We start from the raw sequence: 27,917 nt of genomic DNA, 5'->3' as shown, positions 1-27,917 counted from the left end.
GTATATCGTGCTCATTTCTATACTAAATCCTTTGTCAAGCGTTTTGCTTCTTCCCACACAGCTTAAAGGACGCGACCTGGGCTTGGCTGTTTTCACTCCAACGCTGTCCTCATGACAGCACGGTCCCTTCACCTGATGAAGGCCACTTGTGTTGTGGCCGAAACGTCGTGAATTTTATATTTTAATTTTTTGTTGTTTGTTACGTGACTTTACCGAATAGAACCAAAGAGTTTGGATCCTTGCAGTCACGAAAGCTTTAAATCTAGAATAGGAACTTGATTGGTTGCTTGCTTTCGTGACTGCAGGAATTACTCTTTGTTTTTTTTCGGTAAAGGTGACTTTGATTTAAATTTAACAACAAGCGATATACATAACGTGTACACACACACAAAAAAAAAACCCGTTGTAGCCATAGCCACTAGCAGCAGGAGGCCGAGGGCATGGGTCACTCGCTCCATGCCCGACCGACGCTTGCGGGCAAACGGAGCTCCTCTCCGCCGTCGGGCCCACGTCGCCCTCTGCCGGCGGACCGATCGCGCGCGCCGCCCAACTGGCACGGGGCCACCACGGGACTCGGCACGGCACGCGCGGCGCTTCGGCGTTCGTGGTGCAACACGGCCCCGGCGTGTGACATCACAGGAAGCGTGGATTTGGGGGGGGGGGGGATAGACCCGAGAGAGGGGTCACCTCTGGTCCCGCGCAGCCACCATCCTCATCATCGTCGACAGCCGACTCCACTTGACGCGCTCTGCTCATTAACTGCGGCCGCCAATTAAGGAGCTCAGTCATGGGGGAGGGGGCAGCCGTCCCCGCAGGGAGGTTGCCCATCGCTCCTTCCTCCTCGTCGTCGTCGTCGGCTTCGCTTCACCCCCTGGTGGCAAAGTTCGCGCTGTCCGCCTGTGCCGCGGCCGTGGCCGAGATAGGTGCGGGGTGCTGTGTTGTTCACGGCTGAGTGCTTGCTTGCATGGCTATCATCGCACGCGCTTCGATCCCATTATCCGCAAAGTCGCAGATAGCAGGGAACGCGGTCCTGGCTGTGTGGCTGGTGTACAGGAGGTCGTGGGTTCGATCCCGACCAAGACACCTGGATGTTTGGAATTTGCGTGTCGCTCCCGCCGTGGTCGCGTGGATTTTTTTTTCCGGGTCCTTCGGTGATTCCCCTCCACATTTAGAAACACGCGTTTAGAGCGTTTTTGTGCTGCTATAAATGTCCACACGATGATAAAGCCACTTGTTCGAGCTATCACTTGCGATAGCCAGGTCGCTTCTGAAAAATAGCTATATATGGCTCAGCCTTACTTGGTAAAACATTAAATATATAGTTTTAAATAGTTTTTAGTGATACTGTTGTTGTACGGAGTGGTTTAGACATATGTGCTGCATTGCATGGCCAATGTTCTTTTGCATCCGTTTTTTTTGTTAATCCGTGTTGGGAAATGTTGTACTGCATAGCAGCTGCGGCTGAGATGGATGGACGTGAGTTGGCTCCTGACACTGCTGCGTGGCTTATAGTTGCAGACGTTTCAATGTCCTCGTCCCCAACTTCATAAATAACCCCGTAAACACGCAACATTGGGCCACCTCTCATTGACGTTAGGCCAACGTCAACCAACCGACGTCGGCCCAACGTTGCATGTTTACTGGGAAGAGAGTGCCGAGCGGGTTAATAATTTAACGGCTATAGGCGTAGTGTGTATGTCGGTGGCGTGATTATCCAGCAGTTTGCGCGCTGCACTCTGAACCCGGCCAATCGAGTTCAACCCCAGACCACGTCTAACGCCAGTGGCGAGTGTAATCTGAACCGGGACAGTCCCCACCCCCCACTCCACCCAAACCCCCCTCCCTCCGAAGCCACGCCAACAACCCGCAATAAGTATCGTGGCTAATTGTGGTCAAACAATCCCAACGATTATTATTATTGTTATTTTTCTTCTCTCCCCAAGCAAATGTTGCTGTGTAGTTATGCTATTCTGTACCTCCGGTGAGCATGAATATGACGGTTCATAAATGTTGCCTCGGTGCAGTGGACTCCACATTAGCCTTGCCAATGGGCATTATAATCAAAACAACTTTAGGACAGTCTATAATATCGCACAACATGAATTTGATGAATGAGCAGACTAAATTATAATATCCGAGGTGTTTTGCTGTAATTGCCTTTAATTATCTCGGACGAAAAATACTTTCACAAATTAACTGTGGGAAATGTTCATTAATTCATGTCAATTACAATGGGTTTTGTCCACGATATGACGATTATCGCGATACCAATTTCCTACAACGCTGTTGTTCATTTCATACGCAGTGCAGTATTATTCTTTGACCAGGATATAAATACTCAAAGCACAACGAGTGACGATCATCACAATGTGACGATATTTTCGCCACAAAGAGCGCGACTTTTGTGTGACATATCACAGAATAGCAAGGTGGTGCGGTGGTTACACTCGCGCTCCTCACCACCAAGAAGCACCTGGGTTCATCTCCGACTCGGGCGCGCCTCTCTGTATGTGTGAACAGGAGATCATCGATTATTGCGGGGTGGGAAGGGGGTGCCGGATTTTCAAAAACGCCGGATAATCACTACATCATCATTTAAAATAGCTTATTTTTGCACATTCTTGTGTGACGTTAGGTCTTGATGTGTTGTTATATGTTTTATTTTCGTGTTTTTAACTTGTTTACTGTATGAAATTGCCATAAATGAACATACAAATAGAGACAAATAAATATCCTACTTAACAAAAAGTTGTACGTATTTATTGTACCGTACCACTCCAATTTCGAAGACTCTGCATGGTGATGTGTATATATATACGTGCATTGTTTTCATTGTTCAAGTTTTGTGTAGTGTATAATGCATTGTATATAATATTCGACATTTAAATCAAGCGTAGCTACTTTTATTGTCACGCACATGGTGCCGATCACCGGACTGGGAGAGCTCTTGCCGGTTTTGCCAGATCGGCCCCCGGACCGCCGGAAAATGTTGGAAGCCGGATAATCGCGCACCGGATAATAGCGTGCCGGATAACCGATGATCAACTGATGTCTCTCCCCCTGTTCTGCATGAGTTTCCTCCGGATTCTCCCCTTTCCTCCCATGACTAAATAAAGCCCATGCAATGTGAACCGGTAGAGCTAAATAAATAAATGAAACTACTAATACTAAATAATACTAAATACATAACTGATAAAAAATAAATTAAATAGATGGCTAGATGAAATAAAATAAATATCTATATAAAGCCCATACAATGTATAGGCCTCGACATCTCAATACTGCAAAAAATACCTCCATATTACTCAATTGGGATCACACAGCAGCAGCAGCAACATCGTCCCCTACTGAAACGCGACCATAAGCCGCAAGTTCGAATCCAGTCGATGGCTCCGTGGGAGAGTGAATGTATCCACGTAGGCCTCCTGACCATGGGTGTAGTGGTCACGAGTTGACCAGGCAGAGCGGCCGCTGTGTAGGACCTCCGCAGTCTGTCTGAACTAAACTAAAAACTAAACTTATTTTTTTATTGTACCAGGTAAGGTCCCACTGAGCTGCTGCATAGCTGTTTTTTCAGAAGGGACCTGGCTATCACGAATGATAGCTCAACGGAGTGGCTTACCATTGTGTGGAAATGTATGGCGTTGATTCTAAATGTGGAGGGAAAAACCGGAGGACCCGGAAAAAAAAATCAACACGACCACGGGAGGAGGGACAGGCAAACTCCAAATACACAGCAGCAAGCGTCAGAGTCGGCATCGAACCCACGACCTCCTGTATACCAGGCGAGGTCGTTAACATCTCATAGCCACCGCGGCACCCCGTATGAATCTCATCATCAGCTGGGTCCGGCTTGCTAAACCTTCTGTTGAATCACGTTGGTGTTGGAGAACCAATAGGCCAACGACTAAAACGCGTTTGTGAACACGCGGAGATGGAGCTCTGCTTGCGTTTGTCGCCTACGATGATCCACCGCAACGCGAGGGAGTTAACATCTCGCCACCGTGGTCGCCCGCGTCTCTCTCACTCTCCCTCTGGCACTGCCCAACTCTCTCTGCGTCTCTCTCTACCCCCGGTCCGACAGTGACGTTCCCCCTCGACCTGACCAAGACGAGGCTGCAGATCCAGGGAGAGGCGCGGTCCGGTCCGGGTGGCGTGGAGTACCGGGGCATGGTGGGCACGGCGGTGGGCATCGCCAGAGAGGAGGGCGCCCTGAAGCTGTGGCAGGGAGCCACGCCGGCGGTGTGCCGGCACATCGGTAGCGAGGGGCCCACGGGAGCACCAGCCCACGCAGACCACCGCTGCCTGTAGCACTAACACAGTGGCACTGACACAGTGGCACTAACACAGTGGCACTAACACAGTGGCACTAACACAGTGGCACTAACACAGTGGCACTAACACAGTGGCACTAACACAGTGGCACTAACACAGTGGCACTAACACAGTGGCACTAACGAGGTGGCACTAACACAGTGGCACTAACACAGTGGCACTAACACAGTGGGACTAACACAGTGGCACTGACACAGTAGCACTAACACAGTGGCACTAACACAGTGGCACTAACACAGTGGCACTAACACAGTGGCACTAACACAGTGGCACTAACACAGTGGCGCTAACACGGTAGCACTAACACAATAGCACTAACACAGTGGCACTAACACAGTGACACTAACACAGTGGCACTAACACAGTGGCACTGACACAGTGGCACTAACACAGTGGCACTAACACAGCGGCACTAACACAGTAGCACTAACACAGTGGCACTAACACAGTGGCACTAACGAGGTAGCACTAACACAGTGGCACTAACGAGGTGGCACTAACACAGTGGCACTAACACAGTGGCACTGACACAGTGGCACTAACACAGTGGCACTGACACAGTGGCACTAACACGGTAGCACTAACACAGTGGCACTAACACAGTGGCACTAACACAGTGGCACTAACACAGTGGCACTAACGAGGTAGCACTAACACAGTGGCACTAACGAGGTGGCACTAACACAGTGGCACTAACACAGTAGCACTAACACAGTGGCACTAACACAGTGGCACTAACACAGTGGCGCTAACACGGTAGCACTAACACAATAGCACTAACACAGTGGCACTAACACAGTGGCACTAACACAGTGGCACTAACACAATGGCACTAACACAATAGCACTAACACAGTGGAACTAACACAGTGGCACTAACACAGTGGCACTGACACAGTGGCACTAACACAGTGGCACTAACACAGTAGCACTAACACAGTGGCACTAACACAGTAGCACTGACACAGTGGCACTGACACAGTGGCACTCACACAGTGGCACTAACACAGTGGCACTGACACAGTGGCACTAACACAGTGGCACTAACACAGTGGCACTAACACAGTGGCACTGACACAGTGGCACTAACACGGTAGCACTAACACAGTGGCACTAACACAGTGGCACTAACACAGTGGCACTAACACAGTGGCACTAACGAGGTAGCACTAACACAGTGGCACTAACGAGGTGGCACTAACACAGTGGCACTAACACAGTAGCACTAACACAGTGGCACTAACACGGTGGCACTAACACAGTGGCACTAACACGGTAGCACTAACACAATAGCACTAACACAGTGGAACTAACACAGTGGCACTAACACAGTGGCACTGACACAGTGGCACTAACACAGTGGCACTGACACAGTGGCACTAACACAGTGGCACTAACACAGTGGCGCTAACACGGTAGCACTAACACAATAGCACTAACACAGTGGCACTAACACAGTGGCACTAACACAGTGGCACTAACACAGTGGCACTAACACAATAGCACTAACACAGTGGAACTAACACAGTGGCACTAACACAGTGGCACTGACACAGTGGCACTAACACAGTGGCACTAACACAGTAGCACTAACACAGTGGCACTAACACAGTAGCACTGACACAGTGGCACTGACACAGTGGCACTCACACAGTGGCACTAACACAGTGGCACTGACACAGTGGCACTAACACAGTGGCACTAACACAGTGGCACTAACACAGTGGCACTGACACAGTGGCACTAACACGGTAGCACTAACACAGTGGCACTAACACAGTGGCACTAACACAGTGGCACTAACACAGTGGCACTAACGAGGTAGCACTAACACAGTGGCACTAACGAGGTGGCACTAACACAGTGGCACTAACACAGTAGCACTAACACAGTGGCACTAACACAGTGGCACTAACACAGTGGCACTAACACGGTAGCACTAACACAATAGCACTAACACAGTAGAACTAACACAGTGGCACTAACACAGTGGCACTGACACAGTGGCACTAACACAGTGGCACTAACACAGTAGCACTAACACAGTGGCACTAACACAGTAGCACTAACACAGTAGCACTAACACAGTGGCACTGACACAGTGGCACTGACACAGTGGCACTATCACAGTGGCACTAACACAGTGGCACTAACACAGTAGCACTAACACAGTGGCACTGACACAGTGGCACTGACACAGTGGCACTGACACAGTAGCACTGACACAGTGGCACTAACACAGTGGCACTAACGTGGTAGCGCTAACACAGTGGCACTAACACAGTGGCACTAACGTGGTAGCACTAACACAGTGGCACTAACACAGTGGCACTAACGTGGTAGCGCTAACACAGTGGCACTAACACAACGGCACTAACACAGTGGCACTAACACAGTGGCACTAACACAGTAGCACTGACACAGTGGCACTAACACAGTGGCACTAACGAGGTAGCACTAACACAGTGGCACTAACACAGTGGCACTAACGTGGTAGCGCTAACACGGTAGCGTTAACAAAGTGGCACTAATGCAGTGGCACTAACACAGTAGCACTAACACAGTAGCACTAGCACAGTGGCACTAACATGGTAGCACTAACACGGTAGCGTTAACAAAGTGGCACTAATGCAGTGGCACTAACACGGTAGCACTAACACAGTGGCACTAACACAACGGCACTAACACAGTGGCACTAACACAGTGGCACTAACGTGGTAGCGCTAACACGCTAGCGTTAACAAAGTGGCACTAATGCAGTGGCACTACCACTGACTCTAGCACTAACACTGCAGCACTGATGCAGTGGCACTGACACAGTGGCACGAACACGTGGCACTAACACGGTAGCACACGCAGCAGCAACATCGCCCCCCCGCCCCTACTGCGAACCCCTGGCAGGTGTCTCCTGAACACAGAGCCTTGAGACTCGGTGAGGCCTCCCTGGGCAAAACAATAATAATATAATCATACTAATACCGTTCTCCTCTTCCCCCTGTTACCGCAGTGTACACAGGGGGCCGCATGGTGGCCTACGAACAGCTGCGGGAACGCGTTCTGCTGCGCAGCGCGGACGGCACCTTCCCAGTTTGGTTTGTCCCGACGCTCCTCGTGAACCCGCGCGGTGTCCACCGCGAACGCCTCGCATTCACCGCGCACGCCCGATGCCGCGACGAAGGGCGTGCAAAATCCCGTCGTGGTCGCGAAACTGCCACCGGCGAAATGTTCCCTCCGGTGGTTCTTGTTCCGGCGGTGGCGGCAACGGCGGCGGCGGCGGCGGTCGCTGGCGGCGAGCTCTCGCGGCGCAAAACGAACGGTCGCCAGGGTGCGGCGACAGGTCGGCCATTTCGTGAAGATTGCGCTCCAGGCCCCTTGCGAAGCTCGCGTGCCCATTGGCACCGCAGATGTCTGGCTCGCTCGCCGTCGCTCGAGGTGGCCCCAAACGTTCAATAGACCGCGGTGATTCGGGGCTCGCTCGTGCCGTATCGGCTGCTCCTCGCTCGTCGGGGGGTCGGCGAATCGGTGCCCAAGCGAACCAATTACTCGACGAACCAATCTACACACGCAGACGCGTCCTACACGTTCACCCCCGTGCTACGTAGGTGAATAACAAACACGCTGCCTGAGCCCAATTAACTATGTCTAGCGTTACTCGTGTGCGTTTTATGCGGGCCACCCCTCCGCCCCATCACCCCAGGTAATCGAGAGTCAACCGCATTGCGCACGATCGCACTATCGACAATCCTCACAACCAAATGCGCCAATTGGACACGATCGTGGTGCGGTGAGAATCGTTCTTCAACTTTACCGGTGAGCTGAGCCGAAACGATCGTAACCCGGCGGCGTCGTTTAACGCTTGTGTGCCACTCGGCAAATTGAATTTGTTTGGGCTGTGTTGGATGGTGGAGGGTTTTCAACAACGCAAGTCTCGCCAGATCGTTACGTTATGTTCCGATCCCCAAAAAATATATATAATAGCAGTTAAGATTCATGATTTTGCAAGTGAAAGCTTACATATGGATGTATGTTGAATTTATTTCGCACCGTATGTTACCAACCGTGCTAATGCCACCATTCACTAAATCAATGCATGAACTTGGAAACAAACATTCAGTGGTTTCCTACCTACATGGCATGGGGGACATCTCTCGTCTGCTGCTTGTGATTCTTAATATTATTATAAATAATAATGACACTGTTACAGCCCGTTACACCAAAACCAAATCACGAAAATTGATGGACGTCCTCTGGTGCAGGAAGGCGGTGCTGGGGGGCATGATGGCGGGTGCCATCGGCCAGTTCTTTGCCAGCCCCACCGACCTGGTGAAGGTGCAGATGCAGATGGAAGGGAGACGGCGGCTGGAGGGCAAGGCACCCAGGTAACCCCAGCTGCACTGACCGCCCGCTCGCTCAATCGCTCGCTCCCCCGTTAACCAACTTCAAGTCGTACGTGTGCGTGTATGTTCAACGTCTTTCACGCCGTACGTAGCCGACTGCTGAACCAATGCTACTGAAATGGTGCACTTCCAGAAGGCCGTATGGCTGATGGGATGTGAGAGATAAAAAAAAATACGTGGAGGGAGAGATGTGTGAAGGAGGCGTATGGCCTGCTTATACTGGTAGGAACCTCCTGGTTACACCACCAGCCCACGGGGGATTATTGTGTCTGTCCGTCCGTCGTGCATCCAAAAATGGGAGGGGTGGGGCTGGGTGGAGAGGGGAGGGTGGGAAGGGGCTGGGTGGGGAGGGGAGGGTGGGGTGGGGAAGGGCTGGGTGGGGAGGGTGGGGCTGGGTCGGGAGGGGAGAGTGGGGAGGGGCTGGGTGGGGAGGGTGGGGAGGGGCTGGGTGGGAGGTGGGAGGGGTGGGGCTGGGTGGGGAGGGGCTGGTCACCCCGTAGTGCCCTTATAAAACTCAACGTTTAACCTACTCACGCCGGCTTGTGCCCGCCCTCACAGTCGGGCATATTTGCGGAATACACCACGTGGTGCCGCCGTTGACCCTGGCCATTGACCGAGCAACCCAACGTTCCTACCAGCTCCCTCCGCAGGAATGTGTTTCATGCCGTCCTGGGTAGAGTTGCTACCTTTCCAGGAATTGGCATCTGTGTTTAGGTCGTACCGAGAATTGGTACCGGTATTGTGTTGAACTCCTTTCGCGCCGCACGTAGCCTACCGTGCTAATCGGAGGTGCGGAGGAAGGACAACAAACTTAACACAAAATGCAGTTCTGAAGAAATTAGTTTTTAGTCTAGATGGATTTAATAGTTCGTAGCTCTAGCGGCTTCGTGATATTGGTTAAGCGCAAGGTCTCATACAGCACGACGTCGCATATCCGACCGTCACATTTTTTGTTTGAACATTTTTCCTTCTGCATGTTCTTCCAGGTTAGGCCCACCGAGCTCTACTGTATATCTCTTTTTCAGAAGTGAACTGACCATCACAAATGATAGCTCAATGAAGTGGCTTCTCGTCACGTGCAAGTGTACAGCAGCCAAATGCTCTAAAACGCGTGACGTCGATTCTAAATGTGGAGGTAAAAACCGGTAGACCGGGAGAAAAATCCACGTGACCACGGGGAGAGAGAAAGAGACAAAATATACAGCAGGCGTCAGGGTTGGGCACTGAACCCACAACCTCGTGTGTACCGGGCGAGGGCGGTGGAAGAGGGGGCCCGCGAGCAGTGCCGGATGAAGCTAGTGCGGGGCCTGTAGCATGATGTTATAAAGGGGCCCCTAAATAAAACAACACACACGGAAATATTAAAATACGCACATTTTTTACTTGCATAGTAAAGTAAATGTAATTGTTTCATTTGCTATACAGCCAGATAATACGACAAATCGCTAACCTTGAACACCCAGTCGTTCGTAAAAGTTGAAGGCGGTATAGCACTATAGTAATAGAGCAAGTGCAGAATCACTGAACCGGAATTGAGAGCTTGAAAGCATTTAGCGCGGGGCCCGTAGCATATGTAGCTACTTGTGCTACTAAGATAATCCGGCACTGCCCGCGAGGGAGGGGTATAGGCTTATAACGGGAACTGTGTGTCGGCAGGGTGCGCGGGGCCTGGCACGCGTTCGCCCAGATCCTGTCTCGGGGCGGCATGCGAGGCCTCTGGGCCGGGTGGGCGCCCAACGTGCAGCGGGCGGCGCTCGTCAACCTCGGAGGTAACAAAACCTTTCCTCTCCCTCTCTTTTCTACGAGCCTCCAGTAAGTCACGTGACCTCCGCGTATGCCCCCCTCTCTCTCCACGCCGCTACCGCCGCCCATTGTGACGACAGACGCTGCTCCTCCTCCGTGCCGCTCACTTCTTGTGCTCGCCCCTCCCCCTTCTCTCTTCCCCGTCTATTCCCTCCTCCCCTCTCATCATCTAAAGCAGTGGCTCTTAAACCTGGGGTGCACGCACCCCCCCCCCCCCGAGGGTGCGAGATGCCCTTTCTGGGGGTGCGAGACATGGTCAGATCTTTTTTAGAAGATAAATGATCGAAGCACAAATTACGCACGGGCACGTAAGTTACAACTTACTTTGTTCCATCAAACACGATGTATTTATTAACATTGTACTTTTAAATTTCTTACGATTGAGAACCAAAGGGGGTGCAAGTCTTGCAGTAAAGGATAAGAACCACCGATCTAAAACGATCGATTCTCACGCACTGGACTCGGTGCCTGTGTCGTTGGGCCGACCCACGCTCCTGGCTTTACTAAGAGCCTTTATTGTGGACACCAACAACTCTATTCCTAGGCCCGGACTTTGGTTCTTGATGCTCGACATTCGTCTTCTCTCCAAGCGTCCCCTCCCCTCGTGCTTATCCCCTTTAATATCCCTCGAGCCCCCCTTTCCAGAAGGTTCGCTCACCCCATTTCACTCAGCCAATTCCCGTCCATCTTCTCCAACGGTTGTCAACCGTTCCCCCCGAAAGTCAACCCTCGCTCGCCCGCCTTTTACGTTTGCACTTCACCTCCAATCGGTTTCATTCCCCCGACCCTAAGCAATCCTTTCTGATGCCTCCCTGCACAAATCAGAGGGCCCTGACACGCTTCCTCACCGTCCGTTGGCACGCGTACCATCCCAGGCATGCGGCCTGTCGTTGGTCACACGCGGCGACGCTTCGACGCGTCGTCGCCTGCTGCTTCGCGCCCTCACCTGCTCGCGTGGTGCCGTGACTTCTCCACAGATCTCACGACCTACGACACGGTCAAACACCTGCTGCTGAGGCGCACGACGCTGCAGGACAACTGGGTTTGCCACGGACTGTCGAGGTGCGAGCGAGACTCCCGAGCGCTGGGCTCCAGAAATTCTAATTTTTTGCTCGGCGCCACGGTGGCGAGATGTGAACCACCTCGCCTGGTGTACAGGGAGGTTCACGAGTTCGATTCCGACCCTCACGCCTGTAAATGTATTTGCGTGTTCTCTCTCCCCGTGGTCGCGTGTGGATTTTTGTCCGGGTCCTCCGGTTTTTCCCTCCACATTTAGAATCAACGTGTGTTTAGAGAATTTGGCTGCCATAAATTTCCACGTGATAATGAGCCACTTCGTTGAGCTATCATTTGTGGCCAGGTCGCTTCTTAAAAAGAACTACATAGCTCAGTGTGCCTTACGTGGTAAAATAAAAAATATATATTTCACTCATCCCATTCATCCGTGGGCTATGACCCAAACACCACATAATTGCGCCCAGATCTCAGAAGCTAAGCAGGCTTTGAGCCTGGAGAGCGCTTGGACTGGCGACAGCCATGCCCAATGATTGTAGGTGGCGGTGGGAGCAATGTGGTGGGCAACAGAGGGCAGTGCAGCATAAACCACTGAAGCGCTGTACTGCTATGCTGCTGCATCTATGCTGCATGCATACGTCTGCTGTGTGTGCGTTTGTGTGCGTGTGCGTATGTATGTGTGCACACGTCTGTGCTTGTGTGGGGGAGCGGTGGGGCAGCAGTTAGCGCGCTGCGCTCTGAAACCTGCTCATCCGAGTTCGATTCCCGCTCACGGCCAACTTCAGTGACTCAAGTCCTCCCTGAGGTGGACTCAAGCCTTAAAAATGGGTTTCTGGTGCGGTGCGTAAGCATCAGTGCTCGGGAGACAAATTCCCACTAAGCATGGTGCTGACCACCCACCCCCTCGCGCGCCATGCCGGTCTTCCTAGGCGCTCGACCTTCAGCACTTGCCCCTCACAGTCTGTGTAAGACTACACGGGGGATCGTTGACCTTTTGGTGGTGTACGTCTGCGTGTATGGATGCAGTGTATTCTCAGGGTTAGTGGCAGCTACCATGAGCACGCCCGCGGATGTCGTCAAAACCCGAATCATGAACCAGCCCACGGACCGGAATGGAAGGTGACTCTGCGGACGTGTGCGGCCCGTTTTCGTCAATCCGCTAGCCGGAGGAGGGCCTCCCCACGCCGTGGGGGTGTTATTTGGCCATACTTCACCACGCTGTACAGCGCGGGTTGGTGAATCCGGGGGAGCGTACGTGTGTGAACATTTGAGTAGCATCGTGAGCAACGCGATGTTGTCGCTGCAACACCGCAGCACCCTCTAACAGACCTGCGGTCAATCCATCCCCAACGCTATCCAGGCTCAACCACTGCTGAGCGTTCGAGATCAAACCGCATTCTGGATGATGGGGTCATGGGCAGTCCCTACACACCCTGCCGTGGTATCGTTGAAAGACAAAGACCCGCCCCAAGGCCTTTAACAGACCGTCAGGGCAAGTGCTGTTGGCGAGTAGCACCGGCGAATGGCCACTTGCCTCTGTGTGCGTGCAGGGGAGTCCTCTACCGTTCCTCCCTCGACTGCCTCACGCAGACGGTGAGGGCTGAAGGCTTCGTAGCCCTCTACAAGGGCTTCCTGCCCACGTGGGCACGCATGGTAATCATCGCATTCCCCGCACCTGTGGCTCCGGGGAGCCCGCTTGTGATGCCCTCGGCACACTAGGAAGCGCCTTAGAGCGAGCGCATCTCAGCTCAGGGTGTGCGGCAATCGGTCAGGTGGGGCCCCAATATTTGATTCGTGGTTCTTCTTGCCTAATCACATCATTACGTAAGTTTTTGTTCTTTCACACTCTTATTGAAAACATATCTCATGGTGGTTGTCAAGTAGGCCCCAAACTCGTAGCTTTGGCCACCAGGCAGGGGCCAAGGCACCCCCTGCTCCCAAGCTCGTTACGCGACTGGCGTGAGTTTATTAGTAGTGACAGGGGGGCGGTCATTGCCAGGTGTAAATTCCAATTTGAATAATTTACGGTGTGGTTCGTATTTCGTGGGTAAGGACCACGACGCCGGCACACAAATGGCCCACCCTTACCAACGACGCCAAGGGATCTTTAACATCCAGTCCATTGAGAATCAGTGGAAGGTTAATACGCACACTGCGATAATAACCAGGGCAGCCTACCGGATTCGAACCGCAGACCACTGCAACGCACTACCACTGGACCAGGGGTCGGCAACCTGTGGCTCCGGATCCGTGTGCGGCTCTTGAAGGACTGCAACTTGGTGAGGTTGTTTATTAAGGACAACCACCGTCTCATATTCACCAGACAGTGCATCGCGGCTCTTGAAATATTGAGTGGTGTTTTTACCGAATTCGACAAAAAAAATGTCTCTTGTTATTTTGAGTTGCCGGCCCCTGCACCGGACCGTCGTGTGACACCTCCAGTCGAGTCATGTTATTGCCCGAACAGTCTTAAAGCGTGTCCGGGGAAGACAGGCGAACTTAACTTCTTTACTCTGGTTGGAAGGCGCTTAATTGGAGCAAGTGCAAGAGCACTTTATACTGGTAGGAACCTCCTGGTTACACCACCAGCCCACAGGGGATTATTGTGTCCGTCCGTCCGTCGTGCATCCAAAAATGGGAGGGGTGTGGCTGGGTGGAGAGGGGAGGGTGGGGAAGGGCTGGGTGGGGAGGGTGGGGCTGGGTGGGGAGGAGAGGGTGGGGAGGAGAGGGTGGGGAGGGGCTGGGTGGGGAGGGTGGGGCTGGGTGGGGGGTGGGAGGGGTGGGGCTGGGTGGGGAGGGGCTGGTCACCCCGTGGTGCCCTTATAAAACTCAACATTTAACCTACTTACGCCGGCATGTGCCCGCCCTCACAGTCAGGCATATTTGCGGAATACACCACGTGGTGCCGCCGTTGACCCTGGCCATTGACCGAGCAACCCAACGTCCCTACCAGCTCCCTCCGCAGGAATGTGTTTATGAGGTCGCACTCATCACACACCAGATGCTTTCCACAAATTAACCACAACACCTTGGCTGATATCGTCAAGGAGCATAAACCATCACGCGAATTCCCGGTCATCCTCGCAGCACCTTTTGGCTAACCATCCAACAAAGGCGGTCACCGCATCGCGAGCTTTGACATGCGCATCTGCGGCCGTCTGGAACGATCTTCCCTTCCGATTAGGAAGCCACTTGGAGCTATCCATTTTGAAATCTTATTTAGAGCCGCTTTTTGCGTTCAGTTTGTCGTCCTTCCCCCGCGTCCTCCGTTTATCGCGGTTGCCTACGTACCGTGCGGGGGAAGTTTTACATACTTACATACACGTTCGTTAATGCGTATTGCGTTCGTTCAACTGCCGCGTGTGTGCAGGCCCCCTGGTCCCTCACCTTCTGGATCACCTTCGAGCAGATCCGCAGGCTTACCGGCGTAAGCTCCTTCTGAGCGTCGGGGGTGGGGGGGGGCGGCCCCATCGCCCGAGCCACCGTCCTCCTCGGCTCCGCTTCGTCCTGCCTTCACTTTGCCTCATCACCGAGTCTCCGGACACCAGGCTCTCGTGGTCGGAGGATTTTGGCGACGGCCCCGCACAAGGAAGGGTGGCTGGTGAGCGGCCCGGCTGTTCGCTGGCGGGCCCCGCGCCCTCCCCGTGTACAACATGAAGTTCGTTGCCTAGTGGCAGCGTGAGACGCAATGCCACCTTGAGCAGGGGTGGGGAAACTTTCTCCCAGACCGAGGGCATCCGAATAGGACTTTCGAATACCTTTGGCAGGCAACCAAACATTACACACACAAAAAACGACTAAGATCCCCCGTAGAGCATTGAAAGACCATTGGAGCAAGCGTTGTTAGCGAGCATCTATTGAAGGCTGGCACGGTACACGGGGGGGGGGGTGGGTGGCCAACACCACGCCCTCGCCGCCTTTTTTCTCCCCAGTGGCGATGTTTGCACACTACACCAGGTACTCATTTGGGGCTTTATCAACCTAGGCGAGGCCCAGTATGGGTTCAGAAAATCATCACTGATATTGGCTGCGAGCGGGAATTGAGCTCGGGTCTCTGGGTTCGTAGCACAGGACGCTAAACGCAACACTACCGCTCCCCACCAAACATTAACACACATGAACACAAACACCCCATTCACCACATTAAGGCCCTTGTAGTGACAGAAGCAACTGAGCGTGGCGCTAATATTATAAACGCAGACTCATTGCCAGGCTGCGACTATTCCCCTCCACTACGTGATTAGCGCAAGCTAAGATGCTTGTAACGTCCTCCAGGAGGAGGGCTGTGATATATCGACATTTTTAGAAGTCAACCATTTTCAGCCTCGTTTTATGTGAAAAATGTTTGCTATAATTTACGTGAACAGGGCCAGTGATTGCTAAGCCCTCTGTGACAAAGGCCTACCCACTCCGGTCGTGAGGGTTGTTTGACCATACCTCGACACTCTGGGTCAGTGCCTGGCAGTAATTACCTCGGTGGTCTACAATGTTTGATTGAACGCTTAAAGCAGTCATGATTACTCGATGCACCTATTGAAGACAAGTACAGTATTGCATAGCAATTTTACGCGTAAAAGATAGCATTCTTCATAATTGCACATTGCAGTTAATCGCACGATGCATATTGTATTGAATGTAGCGCGCGTGTAATCAACTAATATATTTATTTTTGTAATTGTGATCATTCAAAGCCTCCACCATCTTGGTTCCACTGCTTGACGAGCACTGACCAGCCAAAATCGTGGATTGTGGCTAGGGTTGCCAACTGTCCGGGTTTTCCCAAGAACTTCCTCTTGTTGAGGAGGTAGCTGCTGTTATGGGATATTCTTTTAAGTCATCCCAGGACATTTAAAAGTCCCGTTTTTTTGTCATTTGCCAAATAATAATAATGAACCACCACTTAATACAATGCATTTACGGTGTTGAGAAATACTCTTCACATGTCCCAAGGTAGCAACTCTCGTTTTGATGAGCCGAGTAGTTAACGCTGTTTGAGAACTCAGGTGTGCAAATACAGCATTTAATATCTAGATGAATAATCGTTTTATTGTGGTTGATTTTTTTATTTATATATTGATATTTAAAAGCAGTGACAATTTGCCCAATTTTCCATTGCCACATCCGCCGCTGTGCCAGGACAGCAGCCAGAATTGTACGGGTGTTTTTTTTCCCACTGGCTATTTGTCGTGTCCAGCCAGAAGCAAACTCTGATACCCGGGCCTCACAAGAATGCATCTGAATCTGTCCCGGGCCAAGCAGGGCCAGGGGCGGGGAAAATGACGCATTCAATCGCTTGTGACGTCAGTCAGTAGACTGAGGCCTAAGCGTCACTACAGCCATCTCAATTCTGGAAGGTTGTGCGTGACATCGTCACAGCCAAGCTTTCTGCGCTGGAAAAACAATGTGTCGCCTCCTGAGCCGGGTTGTTTTTTGTCTGGTGGAATAAGATGTATTCGAGTGGTGGCTTCAGGACAGGTTTAACATTTGCACTTGACGAGCATTTTCATTTACCGTGCTACTTGTTTATACGGCGGTGATTCCTTCTTCAAATACTGTATAGCAATAACTTAATTGCCATTTTTAAAATATAGAGAGCTGCCTGAGCATGTGCCTTAATTTTCTTGTTGCCATCAAGACAAATTATTTTGCGGGTTAAAATATACCTCGAGTAATTATCACGATTATCACAACCGTTGCATTTGAGTTGCTTGCGATCAATAAAAAAAGTCTTGAAAAACCGATCACATGTTTGCATTTGACCAATTACAGAGCGGGGCAGGGGGGGTGGGGCGTAGCCTCCTTGTGGTTTTGGCGGGAAAACATCGGCTTCACCCGCTTTCCGCTGGCCGTCCAATCAGACGCTCCCATGTGTCCCTGTCACGACAGCAACGTCACTAACGGCAGCAAGATGCGTTCCCGCGCAGCCGCGTGGAGTACGAAGCATCACTCGAGAATTTATCATCGCATCGTTTTAAGTAGTTTTTAGGATACCACGGTGACAAAATTTTAACTACCTCGCCTGGTATACAGAAGGGGGTTCGATCCCAACCCTGACGCCTGTAGATTTGGAGTTAGCACGTTCTCCCCGTGGTCGCATGGATTTTTCTACGTTTTTTTTCCACATTAGAAACATGCGTTTAAGAGGATTTGGATGCTATGTCTACATGATAAGCCACTTAATTGAGCGATCATTTGTGGCTAGGTCGCTTCTAAAAAAAAAAAGAGCTATATAGCTCAGTGGGCCTTGCCTGGTAAAATAAAAAGTTTAGTTTTTGGTTGTTTGAGGAATTTATTGAACGGTTCCATGCTCAACTGACAAGTGCGTTATAATCGTTATCGATTGTGACGTAATGGGTCGGAAGACTCTGGGATTCTCCTGCACCGTGAAGTGACGGAAATATGCGCGGTGGAAATTCACACTGGTGTAACGCCCATAACTAGCGTCTGTACAATCACATTACAACCAAACGTTACAAACAAGCAGACCAACCAGCAATGGGTAGAGGTTTCAAATACATTTTAATTTAGATTAAAATTATATTTTTACACTCACGAGCCAACAATCTATTTAGGGTTGATGTATAACTAAAATACAACCCTGTAACAATCTGGTTCATTGTCCTATTGTGTGCAAGGTACTACTTAATTGTTGAAAGGAACACATAACCCATGCAGTTCTGTTCGACTATCTCCAAGGGTTGAGTTAAAGTAAAACGTTCTGGATTTTTAAGGACAAATTTGGATCTCGTTCAGATCACCAATACGGAATAAATGAACGCGTCTTCATCGTCACAGAAGTGACGTCACCCGATGCCACATGGGCATATTGATGTCATCATCGTTTGTGACAACTTAAACGCAACGTCACGGCGCCGCCCACGCGCGCCTCGACTTCGGCGGCACTACTCAAGACTTCTGCGGTGGTAACACAACTCAGTGGCCTCTTGGTTCGCGCTGAGCTGGATTGGCACGGCACAGCCCCGGCACAACTCGGTTGTGCAGTCGTTTTTTAGCGGTTGTCTCCCCCTCCTCCTGATGACGAACGCTTGTGTTGCGATCGAAACGTCGTAGTTTTTTGTTATTTTCTTTGAACCTGTCTACGTGACTTTACCGAAAGACCCAAAGAGTAAGCTTACATTCTTTTTTGTTTTAATTTTATTTCATTCCACCGTAGTCAGCCCCTTGAGCAAGCTGGCTCATCTGCGGCTTTACAGGCCCACACGTACGATAGTGCCACCACCAGCCCACGTCGCCAGCCGCGCGGGACCTCCAAAACCCCCTTCCAACCAGGGGCATCGCAAATCTTGCAACAGGAGGCGGCAGCGGTGGTGGCAGGTGCCAGCGCAGAGCGCGGCGCCACCACGCAGGCGTCACGGGGGCAGGGAGACCCAGTGGGTGGTAAACAACCACGTGGCAAGCGCAGTGGTGGTGCTGGCGACACCATTTGGCCGAATGCCTCCGTCAGCCACCACTAAGAAGTTCTCCCTCCTCTTTACAGTGCCGTCGGCCATGACCGATCGGTAGCGGCTGCCGTGCGGAGGCTCTCGAGATGAGGCTGCACAAACAACAAATGGATTCAGTAAAACTTCTAAAAAGTCGGACACAAGCAAGCCAGAATTCAGAGCAATCCCGAACATTACCCGAAATAAAGAACATTTTAAATAAACCCCAAAACTCCCGCCGGGTGTTAATTAAGCTGCGCACACTTCGAGACAGTGTGTGCATGTGTGCACCGGCAATTTGAAAGCTGGTGTTGCACATGCAATGCCAACGACACATTCCCGGAGTCCGCTGGATCGCCCTTGAAATCTCGCGAGGACTGGCTTTGGGAAAACTCTGCACGAATGTAAATTCCACCTCGGTTGGCGCTAATCCGCCTGCCAGTGGACTTAGCATTTTGCACGTTGCCACCACGGCCATCGCTGCCGCTCAACCAAGAGAGCCGCGATCTTAACAACCGTCCTTTAACTTTCCTCCGCATCGTAACATAAGATGACCTCACCTCCTCCGACCCTCGGCGTCACTTTGTCCGCTCTTCACCGGGACCCCCTTCGCTGCCGTTCCCTCGTCCCCCGTGGCTCCCACCGCCTGGCACGAGGTCACTGGGCGTGCTCTCCAGACGGAATATGATGGGCGTGCGGCCCAACACAGGATTGGAGAGCTGCAGGCCCGAGAGCCAGTGCCCTAGTGTGGCCTGGTCACCACGCCCCACCATGCACATGGCAAACACGGGGCCCTCCTCCACTGCGGGAGACACACGGGGCAGATGCTTACTTGCCTGCTCGCTCACCCGCTCGAAAAAACCCGCTCACTGCCACCGCCCGACAAGCAAAAATACGGCGAGATGAACCACATGGTGGGTGGTGCAGACAATGGGGGAGGCGGTGGTCAGGTGTTTGAGCGGAGAGGGCTCAGGCTGACGGTAGTGTGGCGACAGTAACCGGCAGGCAACCACTCACCCTCCTTGACATCGAAGGAAAAGTCATCGGAGAGGTCGAGGGTCAGGTCAAGGTCAAGCTGCAGGGGGTAGTAGAGGCTCCGCTCGGGGTCGATGGGGGGGTTCTGGGGACACAGTGCAGTCGCTGGTGAACGGGCTGAGACCTTTGACTCGCTACACTCACGAACCCGTGTTGATCACGGGCAGTGACCGAGACACGGATTTTAAAACCATGCACCTGAGTGATTCCTGCTCAGTGTCTCTGGCCTCCGAACCACCCGGTCACCTCTCAGTAATCGATTCGTTGGTACGACTCGATGCACGTATCGCTAGCCTAAGGATCGATTTTTTTTTAACCCACGGACATAAGAACCGCGACGTGTCTCCGCAGCAGCCTCCGAACAAGATCGTCGTTTTTATTTAGAACCGTGCAGCCGCCCCAACCGCATCCGTGATCGGTTGGGGGTGAGCGACGCTAACGAGCAACACAGCGAGGCGGTGGCTCATTAGAAGGGGGGGAAGGGGCGCAAGATGCGAGACCGCTAGCACCTTCTCGTGGGGTGCGAGGGGGTCACCGCGGAGCACGTAGTAGGAGACGTTGGCGTCACGCAGCCACAGGCGCGACGGCCCCTCCACGTACACGGGCCGCTCGGGGCGGTGCCGCGACAGCAACTCCTGCTGATCGGGGCTCTGGATGCCTGCACACACGTGCCCGTACATATGAACACACAATGTACAAGCGTGTACGCAAGGACGTACATTTCAAGGTTGCCACGTTGTTGTAGGATTGTCATATTTCCCCTCTACAACCTGATGAGATGATCGCAGTTGATACATAAGTAACATTTCCAGGATATTTCGAAGTGCTAGGCTTCATGTGGCCGTGGGAAGAATTAAACAAAGTCATGGGCCATGTCTGGCCCGTGGGCCGTACGGTTCCCCAGCCATGACCTACAGGATACATCAGCGCCTTACCGACGATGTAGGGCTTGGTCACGTCACGGCCGTCTTCCGTGACATCATTGTAGGAACTCTGCGGGGCAGACGGTTGCAACGGAAATTAACATAAGCCGTATTTAAACAAGACAGAAATCACCAAGCATGTGCACGTACGTTGGATCGCTTTCCACCGTGTGAGGAACTATTTAATTGGCAATACGGAAGCCGATTTGTTCGGAGCTGGCAGGGTAAAATGTGATTGCATATTAGCAAATGGTTCATTTTTCTCCAAGTTATTTTTGTCTGCAAGTTTTGGGCAAACCCTTTGATCGATTTAGCCACTTTTCAGTTGGGTACAACGTAACATAGCAGCGCAGTGTACTGTGAACATTTAATTCACATTGTATGGCCTCGAGCAAGTGAGCAAGCAAATGAGTGAGCGAATGAGTGTACGCGCTTATAACCGAGCACATGCGCAAGAGAGGGAGCGACTATATAAGCAGCGGTATATCAAGTATGTGGGGTGGATTGGTGGGGGAAAAAGTGGCACTTATCTCTCTCACCACCGATCTATATTTTAACTATTTGCCCCCTCCAAGATGTTGTGCTGAGCGTTTCTCTGCAAACGAGCAAGCATGCAATCAAGTGAGCTCGCAAGCGAAATGTGTTAAATGAATCCAGTGAATCTGAAAATGTGCATGCGAGCAGTCACATGAGCATGTAAACAAGCTCGCAAACGAGCGAGCGAGTGTGAAAGTCGATCGGGTGAGCATGCAAAGAAGCTCGCGAGCAATCACATGAGCAAGCCAACGAGGAATCGAGCAAACATCCTATCAAGCAGAGCTTTCAAAAAGGGTGAGCGGGTGGGTGACCGGGCGGCATCCTTGCCTGGTAGACGGTGACCTTGGTGTCGAGGTCGTCGGCCATGCGCGTGAGTGCGAGCGAGGCGAGGGTGACCGGGTCGCTGGGCAGCGTCACGGGCACAGGGTACGGGTTCACGTGCTTCATGCGTGGGAACCAGTAGAGGATGCGGCGGTACTTGCGGTATGGGTGGCTCAGCTGCCCGTAGATCTGGATGAGCAGCGACCGTGTCTCCTTGTCAGGCATCAGGCCTGGGGGGGGGGAGGAGGGGGTCAGGGGAATCCATTGGGGGGATGTGGTGGGTGCAAAGTTTGTAGGCATGGAATTATCCATCGGTTAAGATATTTTGAATTAGATTTATTATTTTTTTCCTTCTGATATTTTCCCCAATTATTCTCCAATTGTGCTATCAATATCTCGTTACGAGATGAAGTATCCACTCAGCTCTCTCGCAGTGTTGTACAACCCTTCGCGTGTGGAAGCAGATATCACAGAGCTGCCTTATGGGAGTAATATTCATCACATGATAGTCGAACAAATACTTTTAATTCTCAGGGTTGGGAATTAAACGAGTATGTAGGTGAGCGTCTGGTTAAGCGGGCAAGTGAGCAGGTGGGCAGGCTGATGGATGATGAGGCTAAGGAGCAAGCAGGCAAACCGACGAATCGACGATCAGGCAAGCAGACAAATAGGCGAGCAAATTTGTGAGCGGGAAAAATCTATTGATTGGCGATCAGATGAACGGACAAGCAAGCGAGCGGACAGATAAGCGACCGCGCAGATATCACAGAGCTGCCTTATGGGAGTAATATTCATCACATGACAGTCGAACAAATACTTTTAATTCTCAGGGTTGGGAATTAAACGAGTATGTAGGTGAGCGTCTGGTTAAGCGGGCAAGTCAGCAGGTGGGCAGGCTGACGGATGATGAGGCTAAGGAGCAAGCAGGCAAACCGACGAATCGATGATCAGGCAAGCAGACAAATAGGCGAGCAAATTTGTGAGCGGGAAAAATCTATTGATTGGCGATCAGATGAACGGACAAGCAAGCGAGCGGACAGATAAGCGACCGCGCTCGCGCTCGCGCACGCAACGTCGCCGCCGCCGACTCTCACCATAGTTCTCCATCTGTTCGAGCACGGCGATGCCGCACTGCTGCTGGCGCGGGTAGTGGTTGAACGTGCGCTGGATCACGTTGCGCGGCACGAACACCCCCTTGGGGATGACGTCGAGCAGGCGGTTGTAGACGGCGATGTCGTGGTGCACGCCGTAGTCGCGCATGCACCGCAGCGCCGCGTACACGAAGTCCACGTGGCCGCGGCGGCGCGGGTCGTCCCGGCAGAACGACTCGATGACGCTCACGAACGCCGCCTTGGTGCGGCTGCTATGCCCTGCCGCAGCCGCCTCAGCAAAACGGTGCTCGTAGATGGTGAGAGAGGTAGCGGAGGTATCGGTGTCGGCGCGGCCCTGTGGAGAGAAAAGGCGGCGACGCAAGGGGGGAAAAAAAGTGATGGATGTAGGATGTGGGGCTTTGGCACGGGAGCGATGCAGCCTAACAGCAAGGCCGAAGTTAGGTATCTTTGCCTTCGAGGACACGAACACTCAGCCGCTCACACAATTCTGTTATCATCCGTCAGTCTACCCACTCAAATCACCCGCTCAGCCATTCGTAGGATTGTTTGCGAGTTCGCCTACCGCCGTCGACTCTTTGCTCCAAAAATATTTCTTCTGCTGCTGCTTCATCGCAAGCTCCTGATGCTCCTGCTGTTGCTGCTGATTTTGAGCCTGCTTCTGCTGCTGCTCTTCCTCCTGCTGACTCTTCTCCTCCTCCTGCTGCTGCTGCTGCTGCTGCTTCTCATGTTGCCGTTGCTGTTGCTGCAGCCGTTGGTGAGCTTCGTCGCTTGTGACTCTGCTGCCGGCGCTCGAGCTGTCTGCGTCAGGCTGCGCCCTGGAGAGCCGGTGCCTCTGCGGCGCTGCGCGGCCGATGAACACGCTCCTGCAGGTGACGACCACGACGGTGGCAGCCTAATGGACACGGGCACGATCAAAAGAGAGTCCCACGGTGTCGATTATTTGTCGAGTTACTGACTTGGCTAACTACTGTAAAGTATTGAAGGGATAGTTGATTCATAGCAGGCCCCAAGTTCATTATTTGGACCCCTGTGGTAAAAAATGTAGAAGAACAAGGACTCCACCACCCCTCACTTCCCCCAAGGTAAGAATGATTTAGGGTTGTGGTTAGTGTAGGGGTTTGGGTTTGGGTGCCTATCCAAGGGTTCTTGCAACCCTCTTAAAATTGGCTTTTGTCAATATTACAGCGCAAAATAGATTAGCTCCCAGTGTACTTACAAGTATGTGAAGAGAATAATGACCCATATTGGCAGGGGTGTTAATTTGCCACAGCAGGAAAAGGGTTTTAATAAATCATAGACTTCTGACGCCAGGGTCAGAATTCGACAGGGGTAAAAAATACTCTCTCACACTGTGACTCACGTACATGGGGCCCCGTGCGGTGACGTGAAGGGACCCCCACGGGCCCTGTCACGGCTGAAGCGGTGCGGGTCCAGATCCCAGCGAGCAGGGACGACAGCCCCCGTGTGTAACTCATCATCGTCAATGGCGACGTGGTAAACCCCTACTCGGCCTCATCAACACGAGCAGCTCAGTCCTGAGGGGGCATACAGACACGTCCCTCCGTGTCACCACGCTGCATCGTGCGGGGTTGAACAAGGGGTGGAGGCAGGACTGGTCCAGATATCACCTGCCACTGATGTTAGTCGTGGCCGAGAATCGAACTCAGGTGGTCAGGATAATGGCATGGTGCATAAGTCACTGCACCACTACTCCACACCCCATGTACAATATTTGACCGTACTTCACTCATGTTGGTCAGTGTGGGTTTGTGAAGGCGGGGAGCAGAGAACTTCACAGCACAATTTATTTTACCGCACTGCCCCCCTTGCACCCACCACACGGCAGAGTATGTACAGATTGACATAGATACCACTTAAAGAAATAAGAAACATTTATTAGAAATCTTAGGACCAGAGCTAGGGCAACTCGGGCTTCCTGCTTGTCTATGGTTTCCACACACAACAACAAAACTACCCTTTGCAAATTATAAATGATCGTACTTACGAAACTAGAGAAAAAACATTAACTTCCAGGTGCCCATGTCTCCCACCAATATCAATAGACTAACACACGTATTTTAACACTCTCTTCTGTAAGATACGGAGCAACTGATTTGACAAAGTTCAGTCCCGTGTTGAGAATGCGCTCGGAAGAAATCAGTGGGGTATCTATAAATGTATCACTGTAAATAGCGGGCCATTCATTTGTGCAATGCAAGTGTTTTTATATATCACACTGGGATAAACCCGTCATTTGTGCAGTAGCGATAATCTGACATCACGGAGGTGCAGCGAGGTAGTGGTGTCTGTAGGTGGTGGTATAATAAAACACATTATTTGGTGATACTACGTTGGCCAGTGCACAAAAATAAATTACAAAAAACGCAATTCATTCATCAAGAACACTGTGGCGTTCACTGGAAAAGATAACAGGGAACGTTTCTGGTAATTTCAAGTTGTATTTATTAGGTATAGCCCTGTGAGTCATGCGGTTCTTGAGTCGAATGCAACCGCAACAAACCAAATGTGAAGAGAGCATCTTAAAGCGACGACGCGCAATAGAAACATCCTGGATAAACCAGAAAAAATCTTGCACCCGCCGTATTACAACGCTGTGTGCTAAAAATCCCAGTGTGATGCAAGTCAAACAACAACAACCATAAGACAATTTAGATTAAAGTGATCAGGCCTACTCCGCACTTCCGTAAGAAACACGGCTTAACCATGTGTTTTCGAAATCAACAAAATAAAGCTGTAAAAAAACAAACACAATGTAGCAACAGTAATCATAGGGAATGTGCTCTGGTATAGTAAGTAGGTTGTTTCTGAGTGGCTCAAGTGTGTACGGTGAGAGTTTTGAGAGTCGACCCCCCCTCTTACGCGGATGGTTTGACTCCAGACACACTGCGGATTTATCGCACAATCCCACGGGCCCCGTCCAGACGGAGGCGGTCAGGCCACCACTAGATGGCAGTACAGAAAGTACCGCAGTACATTGCTGTACAGTAACACCGACCGATTAGGAATCATATCACAGGCGACGTTTTGGGCAATGGCCCTTCTTCAGAGCACGTAAAACAGGTGTGCAAATAATTACATACGTTCCTTATAAGGCTGTGTTAATGACGTACGCGTTGTGTTTTGTTGTTTGTTAATTGTGCACCACTGGCAAAGCGGCATCGCCAAAGTAATTTATTTTAAGGGAGAGCAAGTAGGTACTGGACCGGTAGTGGGGGTCTCCCACCCCCGACGCCTTCACCAACCCTCAGCGCCAGCGAGGTGAAGTATGGTCAAACAACGCCCGCCACGGGCTATGCGCGGCGTGAATCATCATACACCCGGCAGTTTGACTTGACAAAAATGCCTGCCGCCACCAACAACCATCAATCCACTGCTGGATGAAGGTCTCTCTCCCAAGCCGTCGCATTATAATTACTATTAAGACTATTATTACCATTGACGAGTATGACACTCAAGAAGCTGCGAGTCGCAACATGTTACGCCGGCTTCTGGCGAGCGAGCCAAAGGTCAGGGAGGTCTCACGCAGAATGAGACTACGAGTTCCCTCACAAGCCGCCCCAGCCCCGTCCATCGCCTCTCTCGCCTTTGCGCGATGAGGCGAGGAGCCAACGAGGTGTTTAGACTCGAAGATGAGGAATGATGAGGATGAGGAGGCTGAGGAGGACACTCACGCGGATTAGCAGCGTGGCATGGGGGTGGCCATGTTGTCGCCGCGCGGGGTTGTGGGTAGTAGGGTTGCCGGTGATGACGATACGCGACGATATAGCGCGCGATACGATATATCGCGCGATACGATATATCGCGCGATACGATATATCGCGCGATACGATATATCGCGCGATACGATATATCGCGCGATACGATATATCGCGCGATACGATATATCGCGCGATACGATATATCGCGCGATACGATATATCGCATCGTGCGATACGATATATCGCACGATACGATATATCGCACGATACGATATATCGCACGATACGATATATCGCACGATACGATATATCGCACGATACGATATATCGCACGATACGATATATCGCACGATACGATATATCGCACGATACGATATATCGCACGATACGATATATCGCACGATACGATATATCGCACGATACGATATATACAATACGATATATCGTCGTATCGTACGATACGATATATCGTACAATACGATATATATCGTCGATATATCGTCGATATATAGCGTATATAGCGTATCGTACGATACGACAATATATCGATATATCGTACGATATATCGCACGATATCAGATTTCAGTTTTATTTATTTTGATATAGCCCTGTGAGACATTTCGGCTCTTGAATCTGGTGCAACCACAACAAAGAAAAAAACACGAACAAGAAAAACATCTTAAAGATTCCCCAAGGACAATTGCATCATCCATAACTGAGAGGTTAATATAAATGTGTCGTTAAACCCGCCACCAACCGACACAGCTAATTAGTGAGGTTTGTTACGTGAACAGAAGTCAAGAACGTCCATAAATGACGTCATGCGATTTTGGACGAAAGTCAGACCCCCCCCCCTCAAATATGACGTCACAAAGCTCTGCCCCCCCCCCCCAAAAAAAAACATGCTTCAAATCGCTTTAAACTATTATTGTAGTGCGTATTTAATGTGGCGCTGCACCCTGATGTTGTAGGAGAAAACATTTATTAAAAAGTCAATTTAATTAAGTTAGAACGTGTTGTCTTTATTTATTTAAAGTTGCGCATTTTGATGTGACGTCACATTTCTCAACCCCCCCCCTCCCCTCGTCACACATCGTCACAAATGTCTGACTCCTCCCCCTCCCCAGGTGCGTGACGTCATTTATGGACGGACCCTTACTAGTAACAGCACACGGGTATGTTGGAGAGCAAGTCGACAACATTAACAATTTGGGTACGACGTTTCGCCAGTAATTACAAATAGCATCACCAGGCGGACAGCCAGAAACGTCGTTGTATGG

The 27,917-nt window shown here is 51.3% G+C and overlaps 2 protein-coding genes across 3 annotated transcripts; one reads left to right on the top strand and one right to left on the bottom strand.

Moving 5' to 3' along the window:
* The first annotated feature begins 557 nt into the window (after window positions 1-557).
* Window positions 558-17,289, top strand: SLC25A27 (solute carrier family 25 member 27). Its single transcript, XM_032966967.2, has 9 exons — window positions 558-923; window positions 4,085-4,258; window positions 7,342-7,426; window positions 8,591-8,713; window positions 10,388-10,500; window positions 11,512-11,596; window positions 12,575-12,667; window positions 13,099-13,201; window positions 14,919-17,289. Exons 1-9 carry the CDS (start codon window positions 788-790, stop codon window positions 14,988-14,990), a joined length of 984 nt encoding a protein of 327 aa, XP_032822858.1. The 5' UTR covers window positions 558-787; the 3' UTR covers window positions 14,991-17,289.
* A 759-nt stretch (window positions 17,290-18,048) lies between these two features.
* Window positions 18,049-26,729, bottom strand: ECSIT (ECSIT signaling integrator). 2 transcript variants are annotated; one of them, XM_032966942.2, is made up of 10 exons: window positions 26,611-26,729; window positions 24,283-24,453; window positions 23,481-23,810; window positions 22,901-23,252; window positions 21,813-22,036; window positions 20,961-21,018; window positions 20,535-20,683; window positions 20,008-20,110; window positions 19,551-19,792; window positions 18,049-19,103 (listed from the first exon to the last, which is right to left on the bottom strand). In XM_032966942.2, the coding sequence occupies exons 2-9, from the start codon at window positions 24,394-24,396 to the stop codon at window positions 19,569-19,571; spliced, it is 1,554 nt and encodes a 517-aa protein (XP_032822833.2). In that variant the 5' UTR covers window positions 24,397-24,453; window positions 26,611-26,729; the 3' UTR covers window positions 18,049-19,103; window positions 19,551-19,568. The 2 variants fall into 2 exon arrangements, with proteins under 2 accessions (XP_032822833.2, XP_032822834.2); XM_032966943.2 differs by lacking the exon at window positions 26,611-26,729 and adding an exon at window positions 26,373-26,601.
* Window positions 26,730-27,917: the final 1,188 nt, after the last annotated feature.

This window comes from Petromyzon marinus, chromosome 37, assembly GCF_048934315.1.
Source record: "Petromyzon marinus isolate PM22_M1 ecotype Great Lakes invasive population chromosome 37, UKy_Petmar_22M1.pri1.0, whole genome shotgun sequence".
NCBI classification, from domain to species: domain Eukaryota; kingdom Metazoa; phylum Chordata; class Hyperoartia; order Petromyzontiformes; family Petromyzontidae; genus Petromyzon; species Petromyzon marinus.
Note: the sequence above shows the minus strand (reverse complement) of the source record. Positions and strands in the feature narration are given on the sequence as shown.

Excerpts from the sequence above, each read along its gene's own strand:
- ECSIT (XM_032966942.2), bottom strand. The coding sequence starts at position 24,396 with ATGATGAGTTACACACGGGGGCTGTCGTCCCTGCTCGCTGGGATCTGG. Across the intron at positions 23,253-23,480 it reads GGAGCAAAGAGTCGACGGCG|GGCCGCGCCGACACCGATAC; the intron begins GTAGGCGAACTC and ends TTCTCTCCACAG. Across the intron at positions 20,684-20,960 it reads GACCAAGCCCTACATCGTCG|GCATCCAGAGCCCCGATCAG; the intron begins GTAAGGCGCTGA and ends ACGTGTGTGCAG.
- SLC25A27 (XM_032966967.2), top strand. The coding sequence starts at position 788 with ATGGGGGAGGGGGCAGCCGTCCCCGCAGGGAGGTTGCCCATCGCTCCT. Across the intron at positions 924-4,084 it reads CGCGGCCGTGGCCGAGATAG|TGACGTTCCCCCTCGACCTG; the intron begins GTGCGGGGTGCT and ends CCGGTCCGACAG. Across the intron at positions 13,202-14,918 it reads TGCCCACGTGGGCACGCATG|GCCCCCTGGTCCCTCACCTT; the intron begins GTAATCATCGCA and ends GCGTGTGTGCAG.